The sequence below is a fragment of the Dromiciops gliroides genome, chromosome X, assembly GCF_019393635.1.
Source record: "Dromiciops gliroides isolate mDroGli1 chromosome X, mDroGli1.pri, whole genome shotgun sequence".
NCBI classification, from domain to species: domain Eukaryota; kingdom Metazoa; phylum Chordata; class Mammalia; order Microbiotheria; family Microbiotheriidae; genus Dromiciops; species Dromiciops gliroides.
Window position 1 is genome coordinate 63818292 of NC_057867.1, and position 23903 is coordinate 63842194.

Here is a 23903-nt window from a genome sequence, read left to right on the forward strand (position 1 = left end):
GGGATCTCAGTTTAATCTCCTCAGAAAAGACTGTTTAGGAGCATTTTCCCTCCATTTTGTGACAGAAGATAGGAAAGAGGAAAGGAGGGGGGAGGGAGCTAGTCTTGTCTCCTTAGAAAAGACTTGGGGTCAAGCAGGTGGGGAAGTGGGGGGTCAAGAGCCTAAATCAACCTCAGCAAATGTTAAAGGGGTTATGGGGGGGAGAATGTCCTAGAGGCAGAGGACAGTACACGGTGAGGAGAGTCAAATAGGATCTTAGTTTATTCTCCTCAGAGCAGACTGTTGAGCATTTGCCCTCCATTTTGAGACAGAAGCTAGGAGGTAAAGAAGAGGTGGGAGGAGGAGGAAAGTCCTAGTCTCGTCAGGGAGGAGGGTAACAGGGGCTAAGTTCTCTGTCCATTCTGCTCAGAAAAGGCCATCGGGAGCATATTTGGTCTCCATTTTTAAGCAGATGCCAGGAATTGGTATGCAAGGGGGGTAGGGCCAGTCTTATCTCTTCAGAAAAGACAGTTTGGGACACTGACTTCTCATTGGGGGCAGGAGAGAGGTTTAGAATGGGGGAAAATTCCAGTTCCGTCTCCCCAGAAAATACCATTGGGGGAACGAAAGGCCCTAGTCACCTCAGAAAAAGACAGGTTTTGGGGGGGAGGTGTCTAGATTTGCTCTCCATTCTGAGGTAAGAAAATGTGTGTTAGTGGAAGAGGGGAAGCAATGGGGGGTGGGGGGTGGGAGAAAAGATCTGCGTCTAATCTCCTGGGGGAAAAATGCTGTTGGGTGGCATAGAGACACAGGCTGGGAAGCAGTGCAGAAAGGAAAGAACAAGTCTCAGTCTGATCTCAGAAAAGGCTGCTGGGTCATTTGCTCTTCATCTTGGGGCAGGAGGCAAGGTGGGGGGGTGGGGGGGCAGGAGAAGACTTCCAAGGTCAGTCTCCTCAGAAAATACTGTTGAATATTTACTCTCCATTTTGAGAAAGAAGAAAGGAAGCTGAGGGGAAATCCTAGTCTAGTCTCCTCAGAAAAGACTGGTAGCATCTGCTCGCCTACAAACAGAGGACAACAAACTGTCAGGAGAAGAAAAAATGGGGCTGAGCCCGGGCTTCTCAGAAAAGCCTGTTAGGGCATTTGCTCCCCATCTTGAGGCAGAAGATGGGAAGTGGGGGCAGGGGGAGAAGGTTCTGGGTATTTCCCCACAACAAAAGCTTGTTGTGGGGCCTAATTCCCTAATCTGGGTGCAGGACACAGGAAGATGGGAAGGGTAAAAGGGTTTCTAGCCCAGTCACCTCAGAAAAGACTTGAGCATTTGCTTGACATTTTGAGGCAAAAGAGAGAAAGCAGAGAGGTGGGGTGTGTGTGTGGAAGGGTTCTTTCTATTCCTGTCTCCTCAGAAGAGGCTGTCGGTGACATTTGCTCCCCATCTGGGGGGGGGTGTGGAGAGAAGGGTCCTAATATCATTCGGAGACACCCTGGGGCAGAAGCAAGAGGGACACAAAGAAGATTCTTGCTCCGGTCCCCACAGGAAAGACAATTGAGGAACATTTCTTGCTCGTTCTGAGGTGGAACAGAAAAAGGCAGGGAGGCAGTGGGGAGAAGCAGCCTCCATCTGGTTTCCTCAGAAAATACTGTCGGGCAGGAATTTACCTGCAAGAGGCTGGGGACAGGAAGCAATGAGGAGGGGGAAAAGGGGGCTCAGTTCAATCTCCTCAGAAAACGCTATGGGGAGGAATTTATTCTCCTAGAGACAGACTGTAACAAGCAGTGAGGAGGGCGGGGGGAAAAGTATCAGTCCAGTTTCCTCAGAAAAGACTGTGGAGGGAGACATTTGCCTTCCATCTTAGGCAAGGAAGAGGGAAGACGAGTATGAGATTAGTCTCCTCAGAAAAAGGCTGTGGAGGGAGACATCTGCTCCCAATCTTGGAGCAGGAGATAAGAACTGTGGGGCGGGGCAGGGAAAGGGTTCCAGTCAGATCTGAAATGAGTGAGTGAGTGTGCATGGGGATTTATTCTTCCTCTTAGGGCAGGCTTCTGGAGGCAGGAAGGGGAGGGGGCAATTGCTAGTTCTTTCTCCTCAGAAAATCCTGGGGCGGGGCGGGGAGGGAAGGACGGAGGGAGGAGACAAAAAGAAGGGCCTCAGTCTCCTCAGAAGAGATTGAGTAAATATTTGCTTTCCTTTTTGAAGGAGGTAGGAAATAGGAAGGGGGACAGGGTAGGGGGAAGGAGAAAGGATCCTCTTTTAGTCTCTTCAGAAAATGTGGTTGGGGGGGTATTTGCTCTCTTAGAGACGGGACAGTAAGGGGTGAGGAAGGAAGGAAACAAGTCTTGATCAAGTGCTTACTGTGTGTTGGGTAGCATACTAAGAGCTTTATATATCTCATCTCATTTGATCTTCAACAACCCTAGGAGGTAGGTGTTATTTTCCCCTTTTACAGATGAGGAAACTGAGGCAGACAGAAGTGAGTCACATAGAGCTAAGAAGTGTCTGAGGCTGGATTTGAACTTAGGTCTTCCTGACTCCAGGCTGGGGACGCTATCTACTGTGCCACCAGCTGTGAAGGGGAAAAAAGGTCTCACTTCAGTCACTTCAGAAAAGGCAGTTGGGAGGGGGACGCTTGTTCCCAGACACAGAATTAAGGGGCAGAAGGGCCTCAGTACAGTTTTCTCAGAAAAGACTGAGATTTGCTCTCCATTTTGAGGCAGCAGATTGGAAGCAGGGAGGGGATAGGTAGGAATGGGAGTAGACTAAGGTCTTGTCTCCTCAGAAAAGGCCATTGGGCACATTTGTTTCCCATGTTGGGATGGGAAAGAAGGAAGAGAGAAAAGCGCAGGAATATCTCCAGTCCTCTCAGAAAAGAGGGGAGAAGGAAATCTGCTCCTTATCTGGTTGTGGAAACAGGAAGTAGGGAGACAAGGGTCTGATGAGAAGGGTCATAGTTTATTCTCCTCAAAAAATATTATGGGGGAGGGAAAGAAGATCCGAGTCCCCTCAGAAATGGGTGAGGGGGAATTTATTTCCCCTTCTGGAGCAGGAGACAGGGAGGAATGGGGAAATGGGCTCTCAGTTTCATTTCCTCAGAAACACTATGGAAGAACATTTGCCATCCATTTTGATACAGTGGTAGGGAAAGATTCTGGTCTAGTCTCTTCAGGAAAAACAAAACCCAAACCCTGGGGATCATTGATTTGCTTCTTACCTTGGGGTAGGAGATAGGTATGAAAGCAACAGTTTTCAGAAAAGTTCTTGGGGAGATACGCTTCTCCTTTTGGGGCAGGAAGCAGGAAAGGGGGGGACAAAGAAGGCTCCTGGGTAGGTTTCCTTCTAAAAGACAGTTAAGATGCATTTGTTCCTAAGGCTGGGGGGCAGGAGGCGGAAGGCAAGGAGGGTTCCCGGCCTCTTTTGTAAGGAAACACTATTGGGGGGCAGAGAATACTTATTCCCACTCCAGGACAAGAGCCAGGGAGAAGGGGGACAAAAGGAGCCTGGTCTAGTCTTCTAAGAAAAAAAGCTCTTGGGGAGGATTTATTCCCCTTTCTGGAGCAAGAGGCTGGGGGAGGGAGGGCGGCCCCAATCTAATCTCCTCAAAGACCTGGTTTTGGATCCTCAGCCCCCTCAGCCAGGGTTGAGATAGTCTGGGGTGAGGTTGTGTCTTGACTGGAAAACAGATTTTTCTCTTTCTGAATGTGTCTTTAGACAAGGGAACACCTTGGCTAAGGTGAGTTCCTGTTCTAGGCTGAGCCCTGTCCAACCCAGTTTATCCAGTGGGAGAGGGATGACTCTGGGTCTAGACCTAGGCCCGGGTGTAGCTCCAGAATTCTTCCCTGTGACTAGGGGCATGAAGAGGAGGGAAGTGGGGTAGGGAAAGAAGCAGGCCCTAAAGAGATAAAATGAATAGTTAAGACCAGCAAGGATGTCTCGTTTCTCTCTTTTCTCTGTCTGATGAAAACTTATGTGGAACCTAAGGTCTACATCTCTTTCTTCTTTGTCCTTCATCAGGTAAGTTCTCACTGTTCCAGAACATGAAGTGGACACAGCTCCTCCTTCTTCCTTGGGGGGAAGGAGGTTCTGGGGAGGGCCTAGGGGGTGCTCCAATCCATTTCCTGCAACCCCTTTGCTGAATGGATCGTGCCCAGAGCTCAAAATGGCTTCGTAACCTTTCTTCCCTTGCCCCAATCCTCACATCATGTAGGAAGGAAGGCAATGCTGAAGACCTCCTTCTCTCTTCCCTCTTCTCAGGAGGCTGTCTTCAGCCTGGTCTGAAAGCCCACCTTGCCTTTGAGGAGATCGGAATTTCCCAGAAGTCTTCAATCAGAGCCTGCAAATGTATCCGAAGGTGTCTGGAGGGGCCGGTAATGAGGAAGCCAGGGGGGTGCCTGACAGCCTGCCCCTGTCTTTGTACATGAGTATTCCTGATCCTGTACTGTTAGGAGGTAAGAGTACGGAAAATCCCTCAGCTCCCTGAGAATGCGCGAGCCCCGTGCGTGCGTGCGTGCGTGCGTGCGTGCGTGCGTGTGTGTGCGTGTGTGTGTGTGTGTGTGTGTGTGTGTGTGTGTGTGTGTGTGTGAAACTCAAGCTCCCTTCATTATGGGCTAGAGGGGGAACCCCTGAGGAAATGGGGGTAATGCTGTGTCACAGCTTTGCTATCACATCTCCCCACCCACAGGCCTTGAGCCCAGGGGCTGGTAGGTAAAGGATCAGGCCCACAAGACACAGGGCCCAGCTCTAGGCTGCTAAAATGCCTGGGCCTAACATCTTTCAGCTCAGACAGGAGCCTGAAGGCAAAGGCCTCAGATTAGAGGGAGCCCGAGGCAGCCTCAGGAAGCAGCAGCCCCTTGAGCAGGGCTCCCAGCAATGTGCCATCTGGCCCCTTGGTGGCAGTGTTGGTTTTCAGTGCCCTTCTCTGCGGGCTCCTGAGCTATAATGAGATCCCCAGTGGCCAGCCAGAGTCGTGCCTCTCCACTTCCCTCCCCGCTCTCCACCCCCCCCCCACCTTGGAGCTAGATGGAGAGACATTGGGGGGGGGGGCGGGGGCAGAGGGGAGGCTGGAGGGGGGCATATTGAGGAAGGCTCATCCCATACCATGAAGTACCAGGGAATCAGGGGGGCTGCAGCTGCTCCCCTTGGGTATCTGGCTCAGGAGGAGCAGCCTGCGGCATCTGCTGGGCAGCTGGACTGAGCCAGCAGAGAGGCTATGGCTGCGGTGGACAGCCTCACCAGGGGACCAGGGCCTCTCGCAGGCAGCCCATTCCATTAAAAAGCTCACTTGTGTGAATGCAGAGGAAAAGGCCTTCTGGCTGGGGGGATAGGAAGAAGCAAGATGGAGGCAAGAGAAGAGGGCCTGGGCCTTGGGCCCTGGCTTTGGACTGGACAGGGCTGCCCGGAGACAGTGTTGCCAGGTTTCCTGGGCGGCCATTTTGTGGTTCTTGGCAGCTGCTGTCCCTCATGGCCTTCAGGCCCAGAGAGCCTGATGTACTTTGTGCTTAGAAAGGACTCTGTAATTTCTCTCACTTGAGCTTATGACAATCCTAGCAGCTCAGTTGGTGGATTGGTTGTTCTTCCCTTTCTTTTTGAGAACTTGTGGTTTTGTAGGTGTTTGGAACTCCTGGAATGTCAACTCCATCCCCTAATGCAGGATAGCACTTGCCTATCATTTAGTCTGAGAAAGTTGCCCGAGACACTTAGTAGTTAAATGACTTCCCTGTGGTCACTTAGCTATAAGTGTAAAAGCCCCGATCTTAGCTGGGACAGCTAGCATACACCAGGAGCAGGATTTCGAATCTAACTCTTTCTTACTCTAAGGCCTCCCCTCTTTCTGCCACACCATTCTTGCATCTCTGCTGGACATAATATTATCCTAATTTTACCAAGAAAACAAAAACAGCAGCTGAGGCTGAGAGAGGTAAATGAGCTTGTCCAAGGTCACATGACTGGTTAAGTACCAGAGCCTTGATTGAAACCCAAGTCTTCTTGGTCAAAATCCAGTTGCTCCAGGCAGTGGATCCTGCCCTTTAAATGCTGGGATGTCAGAGGTTCAGATTTCAAAGGTGCCTTGTTTCTCTGGGGCTCTCCCTATCTAAATATAACTACCCATCTGGACCTTCTTCAGCTGAGGCCTCAGTTTGGCTGCCAGGCCTTAAGCTCTGCCTAGGCTCCCATATCATTCCAACTTAGCCAATGCAGGGTGGAGGTGTCAAATTGAGGTACTAAATAAAGAGATGAATGAATGAATTTTAAAAACCATTTTTAAGTACTTACTAAGTGCCAAGCACGGTGTCAGGTGCCAGGGAGCCAAATAGAGTAAGTCAGCCCCTATTGTCCAAGAGCCCCTGCTCTCACTTGGGAAGACAACACATGAAATGTAGGGTATGTTGAAAGGCCTACGGGTTCCCAGGGTGGGGCAGATGGCATGAGCCAGTCAGGGGTCCTTAGCTAGAGTTCGTAGGTCAGATGACTACAGGGATTTATAGAGGCTAGACAGGGAGGATAGTGAGGTCTGGTGATCTTCTACCTCATCAAAAGTAATAGAGTTAGGGGCAGCTAGGTGGCGCAGTGGATACAGCACCGGCCCTGGAGTCAGGAGGACCTGAGTTCAAATCCGGCCTCAGACACTTAACACTTACTAGCTGTGTGACCCTGGGCAAGTCACTTAACCCCAATTGCCTCACTAAAAAAAAAAAAGTAATAGAGTTGGTGAGGAGTGAGATAGGCCCAGATGTGTTCTGAGTGGCCCTGGGCAGGTCAAGGCACTGGGGTTGATTGCAAAGGTCAGTAAATAGCCCCTAGCGATAAGGGAAGAGAGCCCAGCTAGGAATCTGGGGTTCTGTTGAGAGTGGGAGATGAGCCTAGGCATGGACAGGATTAGAGAAAATGGACAGATTGGTTTTGTGCCAGGTACTGGCAAGACATAATGATTGCTATGGGAAGCCCACTTGAACACTGCTCTTGGGGTTTCAGTTGGGACCTCCCCCCAATGCCTTATTGAGACCAGGGCCCAAACAGTTACATGAATGAATGAAATCTTCTTTCTTGTCCCTAGATCCTAGTGATGAGCCAAGACCCCTTTGGAGCACCCAGCTGCGACGGAACTCAGCCTACACGTCCAGTATTCTGGTTCCTGCTTCGTACCTGTCCACTGTGAACAGCCCTCTCTCAGTTCTGCTTAGTAGCATCAGACCAAGAAGACTGGTAATGTGTCTGTCCATTCTCCAAATATTTCTTATATGTCCAAGATGTGAAAAGCATTGCTAGGTACTAGGACTAACATACACACGCACTCGCACACACACACACACAGACACACAGACACACAGAAAAATAGCCCATGCTCTCAAGAAACTTCCATTTTCTTGAAGCCTTAGCTACTTCCTGGGTTCTGGAAACCACAGCAGCAGCAAGTACCATAATACCCTAGTTATTCCTCACATCTAGGACTGGACATATGTAGTATTGGATGGGGTCCTTTCTTCCTGTGGCACTGGATGGCTCCTAGGCCTCTGTAAAGGAAAGCCACTGAGTCAATCGGGGCTTCATTGGCCCTGGACACAGACTAGATATACCTCTGACAGCCCAGTGAGAACAAGGCCTTGGCACTGTGCCCAAGGCACCAGCCTGTGATTCATAGGCTCATTGATTTAGAGCTCAAAGGGACCTTTGAGTTCATTCTAAAAAGGGGTGATTGGGTCCGGGGCTCCTGTGGTTTGGAAGTCAAGCCTACAGCCTGTCATTTCTGAAATGATACTATTTTGGCTCAGTGACCCGTACTAATAGGCCTCACCATTAAAGTAAATGGCAATTTCGAAAGTAGAGGAAGGATGGGAGGAAATTCAAGAAGAGGGCACCTTAGAAAAAAATGTCCCTATGGTCACTGGAGCAGATCAAGTCCTGAGTGATTGTTTATATAGCATCATTGTTTCCCACCATGCTCTTGTCAGTGCCTGACAGTGAACCCGTACTAAAAAAAGCCAACTGCCACCAACATATCTCCCCTCTCAGGGTCTTTAGGAGACAAATCAACCCCAGAGACCCTGGGTTATTATTACTGACTTCTGCCCTGTGGCACGCATCACCTAAGTGTGTTGTGTTGTTTGGCCCACTACCCCTTGGATTGCTCTGCCAAATGAATTTTACCACCAAATACACTGTTGAGTAGAGATGCAGATATGAAGTGGGTGGAGGGGGGGGGTCACTTTGGGGTTGGCCCCTGGTACAGTTAATTTGTGACTGATGGAGAGTCGGTATTTTTGCCCGACTCGGGATCCATATTTGCTTTATGGAAAAAGCTCGTTTGGTCACTAGTAACATGCCATCATGCCTTTCATTTCCTCAAGAAAGGGTTTATTCAGGGCTTATGATGTGTCGGGACCCTCTGTTGGGGACTAGGGAAATAAAAAGATGAGTCAGATCATGCAGAAATAGGTTGAATGTGATTGTGCTTATATAACCCCTATCAGATTGCTTGCTGTCTTGGGGAGGGGGAAGAAAAATTTGGAGCTAGAAATCTTATAAAGACAAATTTGGAAAACTATCTCTACATGTAACTGGAAAATACTAAAGTACTTTCATGATAAAAAAAAAAAAAAGATGAGTCAGAGATAATGCCCACCCTCAGGGACCCTAACCGATTTGAACAGCTTGGGCAGATTACTTGGGAACCAGTGCTGGCTGGCCTGCTTCAGAAGTGAGTTGGGAGAAAATAGTAGAACAAGGCTAAAGGAGGCCAGAAAGTGTTGAAGAACTTGCTAGGGAAAGAGGTGGTGCAGTGGTTAGAGCCCTGGGCCTAGAGTCAGGAAGACCTGAGTTCTAATCTGGCCTCAGACACTTACTAGCTTTGTCACCCTGGGCAAGTCATTTAACCTCTGTCTGCTTCAGTTTCTTCATCTATAAAGTGGGGGCAATAACAGAATCTACCTCCCAGGGTTATTGTGAGGATTAGAGATAATCATTTTAAAGCTCTTAGTGTAGTGGCTGGCATATAGAAAGAGCTACATAAATGTTAGGGGTTATTATTATTATTATTATTCCTCAACCAAAGTAAAAGGGAAGCAACAGGGCAAAGAGCAAGGCACCCCTCTGGAGGTGAGGCCTCCTTAGGATGGTCTGCCTCCCAGTCAGGACCCTTACCACTGACTGCCTGCAGGGCACTCTCCTTTCTCAGGGAGGTCTGGTATCCTCTCCTCTTCCCTTCTTCCTCATACTCACTTGGTTGCCAGGTCTTGCCCCTTGTAACTCCACAGCAGCTCAGGTATCTTTCTTTTTTCCATGTATCAATAACAGCATTGAGAAGCATTTGTATGCAGCTGCCACCCTAACTCAGACCCTGGACTATAGCCGAGGCCTCGTAATTGGTCCCCTCACCTCTCCAAGTCATTCTTTCCACAGACACCCAGATTTGCCCCAGGCACACATCATTCTGCAGGCCTTTAGGCCCAAACATCCACTTCTTTAGCCTGCCTTTCAAAGTCCTCCACAGTCTGGCTCCAATTGATTTTTTGAAACTTATTTCACAAACTGTTCTCTCATGTAGTCTCTATTCCATTGAAATTGGACTATTAACTGTGCATGGGTGCACACACGTTTAAGTGTAGCCCTCATGGAAAGGTTAAAGTCTCATCCCACCAACAGCTCCCTTACATATCGATTCAGAAAATATGAGAAAAAAGAGTCAGTCAGCCAATAAGCACTTATTAATCTGTGCCAAGCAAAAAGAAGGCAAAATAGGGTCCCTTCTCTCAAGTAGCAAACATTCCACGGGGGAAGACAGCACACAAACAATGATGTATGTGCTCAAGATCTTCAGGATAAAGAGGGAGGTCATGGAAGACCAACAACCCTAGCAATGGGGGCTGGGTGGAGGCTGTTTTCCCACCATGCTCTTGTTCTGGGAAGAAGGGCTAGTGGGGATCACCAAAACACGACCTCCTGCTCATTATCTAAATTTCTTTGGCCCCTAGCTCTTTCCAGCAACCGCATTACTGAAGGATCAAGCCTGCAGTGAGGATAACTCTATGGCAGCTGAAGTTGCGATGGATCTTGAAGAGGGGTAAGTGGAATGAATCTTTCGTCTTTGGGCTCAACCCTCACACCTCACAAGGATGACCTTTTACTTCCTGATCCTGGGGCTGCAAGGTGAGAGGGGTCAAGAACCTTGATGTTGACCACCTTGAGTTGACACACAAGGAGTTCATTTCTCCAACCCCTGTTGTCTTGAATTGCCTAGCTTGAGGGAGCAGCTATCCATCTATGAGAGATGTGGCTGCTCAGAAGCTTTCTTCTAGGTTTCTTCAGTGAACACTCCATCTCCATAATTCTGCTCTCAAATACCCCAACAGTTATTTTGTATTTGATCTTTTTTCCTGCCATTGTTTCTGTTTCGGTCCATGAAGGCAATGAGGAACTAACTCTTGGTATGCTCCTGCTGCCCACCTGCATTTGGAGATTCTTTGGCTTACTGTCATTGCTACTGAGGTTGATGGAGCCCAGGCGGGGGAGTTTGAATTTCTGAGCTTGTCTCTCTGTGACCCCAAATTGAATGCTAATGAGTGTTTTTAATTCAGTACACGGTTGATGAGCGCCTACTTTGTACAACACAAAGTACACATTCGAAGAGATATGCTACCTTTCTTTCTTTCTTTTTTTTTGGGTGAGGCAATTGGGGTTAAGTGACTTGCCCAGGGTCTCACACACACACACACACACACACACACACACACACACACACACGGGAAAGACAGGGTGGCATTACACACAGACACACGGAAGAGGGAGCTGGTGTGTCAGTGTATATTTATATACCCACAAACAGATACACACGGGGGAGTTGGATCATCACTGTGTATTTGTGTGCATACACACACACATACACACACACAGGAAAGGCAGGGTGGCATTACACACACGGAAGAGGGAGCTAGTGTGTCAGTATACATGTAAACAAACACAGATCCACACATGGGGGAGTCAGATCGTCACTATGTATCTGTGCTCATGCTTTCACACACACACACACACACACACACACACACACACAAAGATGAGGAAAATAGAATAGCATGTAAGTAAGTACCCATATCTGGAGGAGATACAGAAACACACAAATATGGCTGATGGATTGGTATGATATACATGCATGTATATGGGGGATAGAATAGCATTGTGTGTGTGTGTGTATGTATATATATGTACACATACATATAAATGGGGCAATATAGAGTGACATATATAACTAGAGACAGAATGGCATTATATACATACATATATACACACATATCCACATATAATATGGCAGTGATAGGGTGACACTATTTATATGGATGGATAATACACTTCTCTACATATTTATGGGTAGAGTGGCTTTTTATATGTACATACATGTATACGTGGGGGAGATAGAGTGGTGTTGTATATACATACACATATATAGGGGAAATAGGGTGGTATTGTGGGTGTATATGTATATATCTGTGTGTGCATGTCTATAGATGAGACAGTAGAATGGTATATTTAGCTATATAGAAATGCCTAATACACACACGTATATGTTTGCACACATAAATAGACCATATATTCACATAGTAGAGTGGCATTACATGGTCCCCAGTGCCCATGTACATAGGAGGAACTAGTGTGGCATTGTCCATGAAGACATTTGGGTGACTCCCCAAGGAGGGATAACTGAGAGATCTTATGAATGTGGTTTGATGTCTTCTGCAGACTTGGTAGAATTCTGGGAGGAGCTGAGACAGGCATTAACCCAAGCTGGAAATGGTGGGAGTGGGGTGGGGCGGGCAGGTTGGACAGAAGTGATGGGGGGGGGCGCATTCTTCATATTCCAGAATGCTCCCTCTGCCAGGCTTAGAGCAGCACATAATTTCTGTGCTTTTGCCTTAAGTTCCTCTTTCAAAAGTGAGAGGAGTTCATGAGAAAGGAGGGTACTGTTTGGAATCTGATTTTGACTAAGGAGGAAGTGGCTGTTGGGGTGGAAATGGTGAGAACCTTTGAGGGAAGGCATTACTTCATGGCAAACTTTGTGAGAGAGAAGAAAGTTGGGTTTAGGTTGTCTTGCATCCTAGACTTGGTGGGAGTGGATTTCCAAGAGTTCAGAGAAGGAATAGGTGGCCTAAAATTTACCTGGCCTAAAATTCTCCAGGGGAAGGCAGCCCTGGCAGGAGCAGATGCTCTTAAGAGTGAAATTTCGAAGACACAAAGAGAATGAATTCTTCTGAGGGAGGATTATGGTGGGGAGATGTCTAAATAGGCCAGTGTGGATGCCCAGTGTGCCTGGAGTGTAAAGTATAAGGGAACAGAGTAGTATGAGATAAGGCCAGAAAGGTCGGGGGAGCCCCTTGAATCTTGAGGAACTTGAATAACAAACGAAGTTTGAACACATTTTCTGCCCCAAGGTCTGAAAGGGAACAAAAATATTGTCATATATGTGAATTTCTTATAACAACATAAAAACCAATCGTCCTTAACCTTTAGGCTGTGTGTATATTGCATTCCAGGCTGCTCATCTTTTAGCCCCAGACTCACTACTCCTGGGAAAACCAAGCAGAAAATAAATTGTGCCAGGGGCCAGTGCCTTTGGATTGACTGGTGTATCTTGTGTGTGTGTGTGTGTGTGTGTGTGTGTGTGTTACTGCTCACAGAGGGACGTGTCATCCTAGCTCCTGCTGGTGGAAAAGGGGCCTCTTTTTCCCAGTTCCTCCCTCCTTCCTCCCCACCCCAGTCCCTTACAAAAGCCTCCCTGTTTCATCCCCCATTGGTGTTTGGGCAGGACACTGGGGCTCACGCCCTTTTCTGAAGCTAGCGGAATTTGGGCTTTGAGCCACGGGTGTGCATCAGTGGTGCTGAGGGGGCTCATTCTGCCTCCCATCAGCTCTCACTGCTTGCCTTGGGTAGACTGAGATCCAAGTTCCATCTGGAACAGGCCAGGTGAGGCAGGAGTTTCTGATTCGCTGGAATCACAGGACCCCCTCCCCACCCCTCCTTTGTTACATAGTCATTGTTCTAATCAGAATTACTCCAGGGAGACAGTGTTGTGCATCTCTTGTCCTTCTCAGGGAGTGATGGGATCAAATTCCTAGTATCCCAGAGTTGGGTTGGGGGAACTTTGGCAGTTTATCTAGTCTGTCCCCCAACTCCGGACAGGACTACTTGAAACTATTTCATCTGTATCTGTCTACCTGAAGCCAGGTGGTCGTTCCCCTGTGTGACTCTTCGGCAGAGGCCCCACTCTGAAGAAGAAGGTAGCAGGTACTTATTTTGATTTTCTGAAAGCAGTGAGTTGGGTGTTTCAGCTGTCCTTTGTTCCCTGAGGCTGGGAATGAGGAAGACTTCCCCTCTCCACCCCGCAGGGGTTCAGGATAGGAGGATTCCCCTTTTGTGTTTGTCCCCCAGGTGATCTGAAGCATACTTGGAATTTAGACTTGTGGATCCAAGGGCTAATGGAGTGTTCCTTCTAATCCTTGACCTATGTATCTTCAGGCCAGGTAGGAATTGTTGAAGATGTGCTGGTGGAGAGACATGGTGACCTGGGGCCCAAGCCATTTGACCCTATAATCTCTCAGATGGTCGGTTTGACCATTTGCAAGATGGAGGGAGGGGAGGGAGGCCGTGAATCCACATTCATACAGAACCTACTGTGTGCCAGGCACAGAGCATTGAGCTGAGGAGCTTAAATGAGAGAATCCATGTGAAGTACTGAATCCAATATAAGGTCTTAGGATTCTCATTGGTTCCACTGGGTTTTCTTAATCTCCACTCTGTTCTGGTGCCCGCACTGGGAAGTTTCCCCTCTACCCTTCTTACTGCCTTTCTCTAAGTCTGGCCCCTAGGCTTGGTTGTGCTGTGCTGCTCTGTTCGCTTTGCCCCACCACAAAGGTCAGCTCTGCCAAACCCACCATTTCCAGACATTGGCCCTGGCTGGGCCTGACCCTGCCTCTGAGGAGCCTGGAACAGCAGCAACACCGAGGGTGGTAGGATTGTGGCTGGTAGAGAGACCTCAGTTGCCCATACCTCCCTGGTCCAATCTTGGCACCTGCTGCTGCCACTTGAGTGACCCACCCCAAATACTCCAGGGGAGAGAGCTCAAGCACCTCCCTTGTACCCCTGGAAAAATAACTTCACTTTGTGTATTTGTGTGTGTGTGTATGTGTGTGTGTGTGTCCTACAGGCCAGAGACAAGAGGGAACTGTTCCCTTCCTTCACACGGAGAGCCAGGATCTGCTCCCTGCACAATGTCTTCCAGACAGTGTGGTTCCTGGGGCTCTTGCTCTCTCACCGTCTTCAGAAGATCTTCTAGCCCCTCGGGCTGCCCAGGTGATCTGGGCCCTTGTTTATTTCTGGTTAACACTCGACGCACAGAAACATGTTTGTGTATGTGTGTGTGTGTGTGTGCGCGCGCGCGCGCGCGAGCACATGGATGTGGCCTGTGTTCACCATTTTGTTTGGGCTAGGCCACGGGACCGTGTGCTCTCCACCCTAACAGGGGCCTACAACCTGGGGGTTCTTTAACATTAGCATCCTCTGCCACCTTCCTGTTCCCTCTTGACCAACTAGGATCACTCCTCAGTCTGGGGAATTCAGGAAGATGGAGAGGAGAAACTAAACGCTGTTTTCCTTTAAGCCCTGGGTAGGCTCAGAGATTGCTTATAGAACTGTGACCAGTCAGGGCCCCTTATGATGTCACTAACAGCAACAGCTCCTGGCCCTTGAGCCCAACTCCCTGCAGTCAGCCAATTTCAGATTGGCTTGGTTTCCTTGTCTACATTGATGACTATGGAAAGGGGCAGAGAAGCCCCCTTTGAGACTCCTTACCTCACCTGCTAATTGTGACTGGATGAAGAGAGGCTCATGGCCCCATTTTGTATGCTACTTATTATCTCTGTGCTGGTCTGTTCCCTTACCTAGCTACCCACAATCCTGTGGGCGGGGGTGGGGTGGGGGGCAGACTGGCCTTGCTTGGATGCGGGGCCCTGCCTTCTTGACAGGAGGCGAATCTTAGTGTTCTTTTGGCAGGGGGGAGGGTCTTACAACGGTGCAAGAATCGTCAAGTTGCCAAGACTGCACTGGTTGCACCAGTGAACCCTTCTTCCTGTCCACTGAGCAGCTGGACCTGCTTAGGAACTGCTCAGCTTAGAAACCCTCGCTTAATCAGAGGCGTGGCCCTCAGGTAAAGAGGCTAATTGTTTGTTAATACCAAGTATATCTGAACCTATACAGTGATATGCAATGACTGGTGTCCCCTTAGTACCGGCTTCCTTGGTGCCAAGGAGGCTCCCATTGCTCAGTCCCCTGGGGGCACTGGCTGCTCTCTGGGAACTAATTCTTTGGCCTCACTTTGTGTGCTTGTGTGTATGTGGTGGGGGAGGTAATCTTTGTCCCCTAATGGTGACCAATCAAAATCTGTTCAGAGGCAAGGGTGGTCACTCAGGTGGGGTAGCACACTAGAGCATCTGGGGTCAGGTCCCAAATGCTGGGAGAGAAGCAGTGGGGGAGATTTTCATTTGAGTCCTTTCCACACTGGCTTCCAAAGTGACAGTTCCCAAAGAGGAGTCCCCACATAGCTGGCACATCATCACAATTACTGGGTAGCCTCTCCAGGGACTACATTTACATGGAGAAGTTCATATTTTTGGCTAGAGGAACATGAATTTTCAGTTATCCCAGAAAATGACATGAGAGGGTTAGTAGTAGTAGTAACCACAGTACTTTCTACTTTTCCAGATGTTTTCCCACTCATTCATTCACCCATTTGCTACTCCCTCCTACCCTAGGGGGAATGATAATGGTATGCTCCTAGACATGCCTATATAGGGTGTGCCAAAATTCCTAGTGAAGTCTTCAGCTTTAATAACTATTATGTATAATATATACCACACAGAATATCAAAATATACAATAAATGTTATTCCACATTAAGATAAATGTTCATTATCTTAATATAGAATAAATAGTATTTAAATAGAGGTTTCTTATCTTATTGTAGATGATTTATTCTACATTAAGATAATAAACATTTACTTATCATATTAAGATAGTACATGTAAGATTTTAAGATATTGAGATAAATATAACAATATAAGAATTAACGGTAAAATAAATAAAGAATAAATAAATCTATATAATATACATAGCTATTAAAGTTTAAGGCTTCAATAAGACTTTTGGAACCCCTTGTATATTATGATTGCCAATGGCTCTGTGAATGACAGAGTCACCATGGGGGCCTACCTAGATCTTTGCCTACTGTGAGCTTTGAATTCTGTTTTGTTGTTGTTGTTGTTATTTTCAAGCAAACTCTTACCTTGGCTGGGGTCACTGTAGAAAGCTCTGGACAGGGTTCCCTAGCTCCTCTGCTCTTGTCTGATGCCTTCCTCTCTGACCCTATGCAGAGGGCTCAAGGTTTTTAATTTACATGAGGCTCCCTAGCACACAGTTATGTACCAAGCCAGCCCTTCCTCCCTAGGGTGGTCACAGTTAAGGTGTCAGTTGGGGCCTTGTTCAGTAGGCTTTCAGAGGCGGTATCTTTGCCAAGGGGGCCACAGAGCGACACTGGCAGTTCCGGGCCCTTTAGTTCAGGAAGAGTCACCATGCCTACTGGCAATGATGCTTTTCCTTCTAGACTTCTAGCCATGAAAGAGCCAACAGGGAGGTACTCCCCAGTTATCACTGCAGAAGCTGCAGGGTGTTAGATTGGTTTTTGCATCTGCAGAGACTGCTTGGATGGGTAGATGTTTACTGTTTAGGATTATAAACAAGAGCGACCAGGCTAGTTGCAAATGCTCTGCAAGGGGAGGGGGGATGGGCAAAAGGATGTGAATGGACCAAAGTCTACCCAACATCCAATTCCCTCCCTGATACAAGTAAGTTGCTCAGGGGAGAAGTGAGATCCCCATGGATCATTCCATGCCCTGTATCAGCATGGTACTAATTGACTTCCTGCCCAAGGAGTTACTCTCCATGCCTGAGGGCCTCTGTCCTAGGTGCTTAGCTAGGCCCCTTGAAGCAATCCCATATCCCTCTTCTGGCTGGGGCCCTTGCTGGCATGTTCTGGGTACAATCTCAGTAATGGGTAGGTTCCCCACAGCAATAAAAGTGAGAACAGGTTGAAATTTAAGCACAGAAACTATCTGCCTTTCTCTTGGTAAGCACATACTGGCTGAGATAGCCTGTCTCAAGTTGGTGAATTGTTTCTGGGCTGCAGAATTGGGCCCCTTTCCCCTAGCTGCGGTGCAACTACACTTGGCCTGCACCTACAACAGATCTACTTGGATTCCAAGAAAGCAGTCACACCATCTTGTCTCTGTCATTTCCTCAGCTCCCGTGAAGGAGGATTGGCTGTTGAAGGCGCACTGGAAGACATGAGTGGGCTAGAGATCAGCGCCATGAAAAAGCAGGTGAGATCCTGAGGAAATCAAGCTACCAGGGCCCCAGGTTGGACCTGCTGCTTCGTGTTGGACTCATGGCCTCAGGAAGGGGAGGCCAGAGACCTCATGAGACAGACAGAGGACTCTGGAACACTCAGCGCTCTGAAAGCTCAGGGAGCTCAGGGGTCTACCTAGGGTATCCTTCTATACAGTTCATCACAGGACCTCTCTACTTGCAGATTTCCAAAGATGGGGAACTCACTACCTCAAGAGGTGGCCTGGTCTATTGTTGGACAGTTCTAATTTTTAGGAAGTTCTTCCTTATGTTTAATTGAAATCTGTTTCCCATAGCTCCCTGAAAGGGAAGCTGAGACCGTTCAGCATAACACGGGCCAGGCAATACCTGGCTTTTTATGCCTGTGTCTTGATGTGGTATAGTGGGAAGAGTACTAGGTTTGGAGTCAAAGGCCCTGGGGTTCAAACCTAGCCCTACTGCCTGTTACTACCTGGGTGACCATGGGCCAGTGACTCGATCTCTCTGGATTTCAGTTTCCTCATTCATAAAGTGAGGTGGTTGGGCTAGATCAGTGGTATCCAACTCAAGTAAGAAAGTAGGTCCACTAATCCCTACACAAGAATCTCTGTGGCCATGCACTGACTTCATTGGAAAAGGGAATGTTATCTCTGTTTTATTACATTTTGGTTGGTTTTGTTAAATATTTCCCAATGACATTTGAATCTTGTTCAACTGCACTCGGGAGTGACACTTCTGGACTAAATGGTGTCTAAGGGTCCTTCTGGCTCCAAAATTCCTGTCGATAGGTATTTAGGGAGCTACTAGGAATGGACAAAAAGGGGTGGTGGGGGTGGGGGTGGGGCGAGAGCAGGCCTCCTGTTGATCTGCCTGGCTGGCTTAGGGAAGTTAGCTCAGTTTCCTTGAGTTTCTGGTTAGTCTCTGGCACGACTGGGAACTCTAGTATTGGGTCTTGAAGAAGTAGGAGGAGCTCCCCAGAAAGAGCTTGGGAAGAACCCCCCCTTCCCCTCCCCCCTCCCCAGAGAGCAGACAAAGGAGACTAGGTTTCTGTTGGCATCTGATGAAAGAATCCCCGATGTGGACTTTTCCTATTGCGTGCAGGAGGGTCTCCTTTCAGCATCCCCTGTACCATGATGGTCTGGTTGTTGATTTTTTGGCCTTTGGCTTTGGAGAACTCAGGCTTTCTTCATAGCCCCATTCTCCTACCAACCCACGGGAGTCCCATTGGAACTGTATACCTCTTCCCCAGGCCTTTTCCCTCCCCCTAGCCAGCCCCCAGCCTCAGTCTGACTGCCCCCCCCACCCCCCCCGCCATGGGGGTGTCTCTCTCTCTCTCTCTCTTTCTCTTTGCAGCTGCATAAGATCTCCGAGAGACTTCAGGCTCTCGAGGCGCAGTGCACCGGCTGGCGTCACAAGGAGTTACTTCTCTATTCTGCCCTGATTTCAGCCTGTGTTATTAATACTTGGCTTTGGATGAGACGATGATGCAGTTGGCCCCTTTGAATGCCTAGAGGGCATCCATTGTGGGGGGATGTTGGGAAAATGTTCTTGTAAACTGTATTAGCAAACATAGATTGGACCTTTGGCTCTCCAGAGGTTCCATGGAAAAGGCCACCTTTAAAATAATCTCATGGAAAGAGTTGTGCTGATCTTATTGTGGGCATCGATAGTGTTCAAGGGGGGAAGGGAGAGATGATCTCATCTTGTTGGGGTTGGGAGTAAGGGAAAACCACCCCCATCCCTGCGACAATGAAGGGGTCTAAGCAAAGGATGCCCTGTGACAGGAGGTCCTACAGTGGCTCTTTGACTCCTTGGTAAGTCACTTTACCCCAATTGCCTTGAACATCTGGGGCCATCTCCAGTCATCCAGGTGCCACTGGAACCAGATAGCTCTGGAGGAGAGAGTGAAGCTGGTGACTTTTCACAGCCCTTCCTCTCTTAAATCCAATTTACTACAAGTCATGACATCACCCCGATATCATGGCCCTCTTTAAGAAAGGACAAACAACAACAACAACTTTTTAGGGGTATGAATTTGGCATATCATCCCCTTCTGATGAAGAGGGGCATTTGGGTCAACGCAGCAGGAAAGGTAGAGAGCCCTTTGGTTCCTTGTAGCTTTAGGCTGCTGGAGCCGAAAGGGCTGGTGCCCTGGAGGAGTGTGCCTCCTGTTGAGCCATCCCAACAGTCACCCTGACTCCAGGGTGGTACCAAGAAGCTACATGAGGACCATCAGCTTTGAGTGAGCTCGCTTCTCCTTTGGCCCAGACTTCCCTTCCCTTGGGATTTGGGTTGCTGCTGCTGCTTACACGTCTGGCCCCAAACCTGACCCTTCTTCACTCTTCTCCTGAGAAAGCTGCCTGGGATATGTGTGCTTGTGCGCATGTGTGCCTGTATGTGCGTATGTGTTTGCAGGAAAAATCTAGCTGAAAATATGTTGTGAAACATCAGTGCACCTTGGGGAACAATTTAGCTGGGAACCCAACACAGGCAAATAAACAGGTGCTTTGTGGCCCTAGAGGAAGTCCTCTTGTGACTTGGGTCACCTACAGGCAGAGACTTGGTCTGGGATCCAGGCTGCCAACTAGCTGGGCTTTCCTGTAGCCTCTTCTCCATCCTTTAAGGGCTCCCAGGGAGCCAGTACGCTGGGCCATGTCAGCTACTTCCCATCCCCAGGGCTCACCCCAAGGGGACCAGGGAGAGCCAGTCAGGTAGAGTATGGGAGGAAGCACAACATTAAGGGCTACCTTCTTCCCTCCCTCCCTCCCAAGTCAGTGGATTGCCTCAGTGGGTTTCTGTTGAGGAGAGCCAGAGCTGTTTCTTAGGGGTCACACAGACAGGAAAAAGCTAGCTCCTCAGAAATGGTGTCTAGTAGTGAGTCCCACACACTCTAGGACATAGAAAAGAACTGATGTCCTGCCTACTTCCCAAGAGGCCTAGGACTTCAGTGCCTTAGGAAGGAAGTGGAGAAACTCCCAGCCTGTCATTTCTCATCCCAACTCTGCCACTTTTCTCCTGGGGCTGACCTTAGATGGTTCCTCTACCCTCTCGGTGTGGTGACTCAGTTTCCCCAGCCTAAATTACATGCTCTTCGCTTATTTCATAAGAGTCAGACCATGGGTAGGTCCTTCAGGATATACTTTATTCTCAAATCCTTTAAAATCATTGCCCCCTTTCCAAAGTTTTCCATAAAAAATCTTTCCTCTCTGACCCCCGACCCCCACAGACTGACCCAGAAACAAAGGCTAGGAAATGCTGCTGAAACAAAGTTGTGGAGACCAGGTGTGGTCGGGCTACCCATCACTTCTGTAGCTTCCTTCCTACTTTCCTTAGCTCTGGAGAAAAGAAGAAATGGCATTGAGTGGGCCCACCATCTTCCTTGTCCCCTGGCCAGGAAGCACTCCTGGGGGGCAGCAGCCAACTCTGGGTTCTGGGTCACATACATTTTCAGTCTCCTCTTCTTGCTTTGAGACTTTCTACCCATATTCATCAGAAAGAGCAAAGTGGGTGTGCTCAATACCTTGCCCCCCAACTCCATACGCTGGGCCTGCAAACAGCATGGGGCAAAACAGTTACCTCAGGGTGAGCAGGCCCCTTTGTCTTTGTGTAGCCTAGTGTACCTCCCTGCCTTTGATTCCCCAGACAAAAAGCTAGGCATGATTAGCTCCTGTGAAGTATACCTACTGAGAGTTCCCAGGAGGGCGGGAGGGGCCTCACACGCAGCCAGCCAGCCAGCAGAGAGGAGAAAGCCATCTGTCTGTCTGCCTGTTTGCCCTCCTGACTCTGGGTGGGTCAGGGAGCTCACCTGGGGTCTTGTGCCACCCCAGCAGCCGGCGACTGGCCCTGGGGAGGCCACAGGCTGTGCCCACCCCTCAGTGGCTTCACCCAGCAGTGTGTGGACCCCAAGTCTCCCCGTTGAGCTCCTGAGCCATTCTCACGATGAGTTCCTCTAGGCTGCTCCCCACCAGTACCATTCTGACGGGCAACAGGAGAGCCCAGGACACTTGCTGATACGGTGAGGTGGGTGTCCAGGGCACGGGCTCGGGCCAGGGTGCTTGGAGCAAGGCTTTTACATCAACGAGCTTCTCGGTGCTGTGTCCCAGGACAAAGATCTTCTCACCCCTGGGGCTGCTTGAATATTGAGCAGGGCTTCCAAATACTGCATTCCCAAGTTGTTTGATTCCTAAGGAAGAGGTAAGCATCTTGAGGGCTTGGGGATTTGGCTCCTTTCCAGGAAATCCATGGGTCATGATATATTCGAGCTAGAAAAGGCTTTAGGGGTCATAGAACCATGGAATGTCAACTCCAGCAGGGACCTGAGTGGCCATCTACTCAATGACTAGAAGGCACAAGGTGAGAGGTAGCTGGTGATTCAGGCACCAGACCATGTCCCGATGACAGTGCCTGGGAGAGCCTTCATTAGCCAGGGGCAACAGAACCAGATAACTGGCCCCCAGTGCCCCAGATGCTGAGGGACAGACCTGTTCATTTGCTCAAGGGGATTGAACACGGTGCCAAGATAAGATGGGTTTGTTGACCAGGAGCTGGTAGTGGGCGGGGCGTGTGGGCAACCTTCTCATTGGGAGGAGACAGTGAAAGTCTGGGGGCTTCCAGATTAAAGAGACCTCTACAGTGTGGGCAGGTTCAACTTGTTCTCAAGTAGCCATACATCTGGCTTTTGATGACCACTTTCCCTTCAGAGGTACGATTGGTTTTGTGAAAGCAGTGTCTCTGGAAGGACGCCAATGGAAATGCACTGTGGGTATTTTGGAACCCCTACCCTTATCCAGCACCCACCATCTCTCCCCTTAGCCCGCCTTGTATCAGCTGGGTGTAGCCAGGGACTTCTGGGCACAAGTGCATCCTTAACTTCAGAGAAATAGCCTTAAGCAGAGTGCAGGAGCTCCAAGTCTCTTAGCACACACATGACAAGTCATTTCCAGGGTAGGGAGCTTCTCACAGGCATTCCCAGGGGGTATGAACTCAGCAGCAGCATTCCCCTGGGAAACTGAACTGTTTGGTTGGAAGGGGGGTTGCCTCGCTGCCTCTTTCTACAAACTTCTTCTGATATCCCAGGCTCCAGGACACCACATTATTCAAGGCTTTCTTGGTTCAAATTGGCAGCTCTGTGTGCAAAGGGACCTAGAGCAAAGTACTGGGGTCACGCTGGCTGATGATGATCTCATGTACCCACTCACAGGGTCCCATGAATTCTCCACTAGTACCCACCAATGCCAATGTTCCCATTCAATGAGAGACAATTGACTCTTGCTGCTTGCTGTGTGACCCTAGCCTCATCCCTTCTCATGCTTTTTATCTTTCAAATGAAGGTGGGAGACTGTTGGATTAGTACAGGGGTTCTTAACCTGGAGTATATGACTTTGTTTTTCAAACATTTTGATAATTCTTTCAGTATACTTTTTTTTCCTTCTGTAATTTGGTGCATTTCATTTTATGGATTTAAAGCTACAACTCTGAGAAAGGATCCATAGGCTTCTCCAGACACTGGTCAAGGAATCCTTGTCTGAGAGATACTGAAGTGGTTTGCTATTTCCCAGGTCATTTTATGGATGAGGAAACTGAGGCAGACAAGGTCAGGTGACTTGCCCAGGATCACACAGTTAGTATGTCAGATGGTGAGATTTGAATTCAGGTCTTCCTGACTCCTGGCCCAGCACTCTATCTACTGTGCCGCCTGCCAAGGAGTCTAGGACACAATAACACCAGAGAATTCCTAGCACCAGATGATCTCTGAGGTCTCTTCCAGGTCTTAACACTGATCCTAGGCCAGACCTATGCCAAATCAAATCACTTTGTGTGTGTGTGTGTGTGTGTGTGTGTGTGACAGAGACAGAGACAGAGACAGAGAGACACACACAAAGACAGAGAGACACACACACAGACACAGAGAAACAGAAGGCTTCTGTTAGCGCCTCCTTCCTCTTTGGCACTGCTGTATTTTGACCAGAGCTGTACACCTCCCCAAAGCTTCCATGGTTTAGTTTTGACAGTCTAGAGATAATTGCCGGTTCTCTCTGCTTCCCCCATTTTCCTTTCATAGCTTGTCATTCCAAGCAGACATTTCTTGCTTATTGTCCCCATAGAAGAGTCTTCGTATCCAAGCACCGGGCACTGCCCAGTGATGGGGCCCTCGACTGAAGTATTTCAGAGACATTTGCATTCTAGTGCTTGGGATATGATTAGTCAATTAGTGTGATTAGTTCAATTGAATATATAATTTGCTGGGGTGGAGCTGAATCTCCTCTGCTCTCAGGTTTGGTGTGGGATTCAGCACTCAGTGCTTTTTCCCCCCCCTTCTGCGAAGTAGAGCCCTCCGCCCCTCCAGGCTCACCCACAGACGCCCCCTCACCACACATATGGTAATGAATCAATGTGGAGAGCAACATGGCGTGGTTCAAAAGGAAAAAAATAAGCAGTGGATGTGAAGTCATGAGACCTGCTCTGCACAGGGTGACCTCAATGACCTCTAGGGTTCAGATCCGCTTCTGTAT

The 23903-nt window shown here is 48.8% G+C and overlaps 1 protein-coding gene across 1 annotated transcript in view; it reads left to right on the plus strand.

Moving 5' to 3' along the window:
- The window catches only part of FATE1 (fetal and adult testis expressed 1), a 59111-nt gene extending 40235 nt beyond the window's left edge, over nt 1–18876 (plus strand). Inside the window, exons 2-6 of the mRNA XM_043974666.1 lie at nt 4273–4422; nt 7029–7177; nt 9943–10031; nt 17309–17387; nt 18745–18876. Of these exons, the coding sequence (XP_043830601.1) occupies nt 4273–4422; nt 7029–7177; nt 9943–10031; nt 17309–17387; nt 18745–18876 (599 nt within the window). The remainder of the gene's footprint in view (nt 1–4272; nt 4423–7028; nt 7178–9942; nt 10032–17308; nt 17388–18744) is intronic.
- The last annotated feature ends 5027 nt before the right edge of the window (nt 18877–23903 follow it).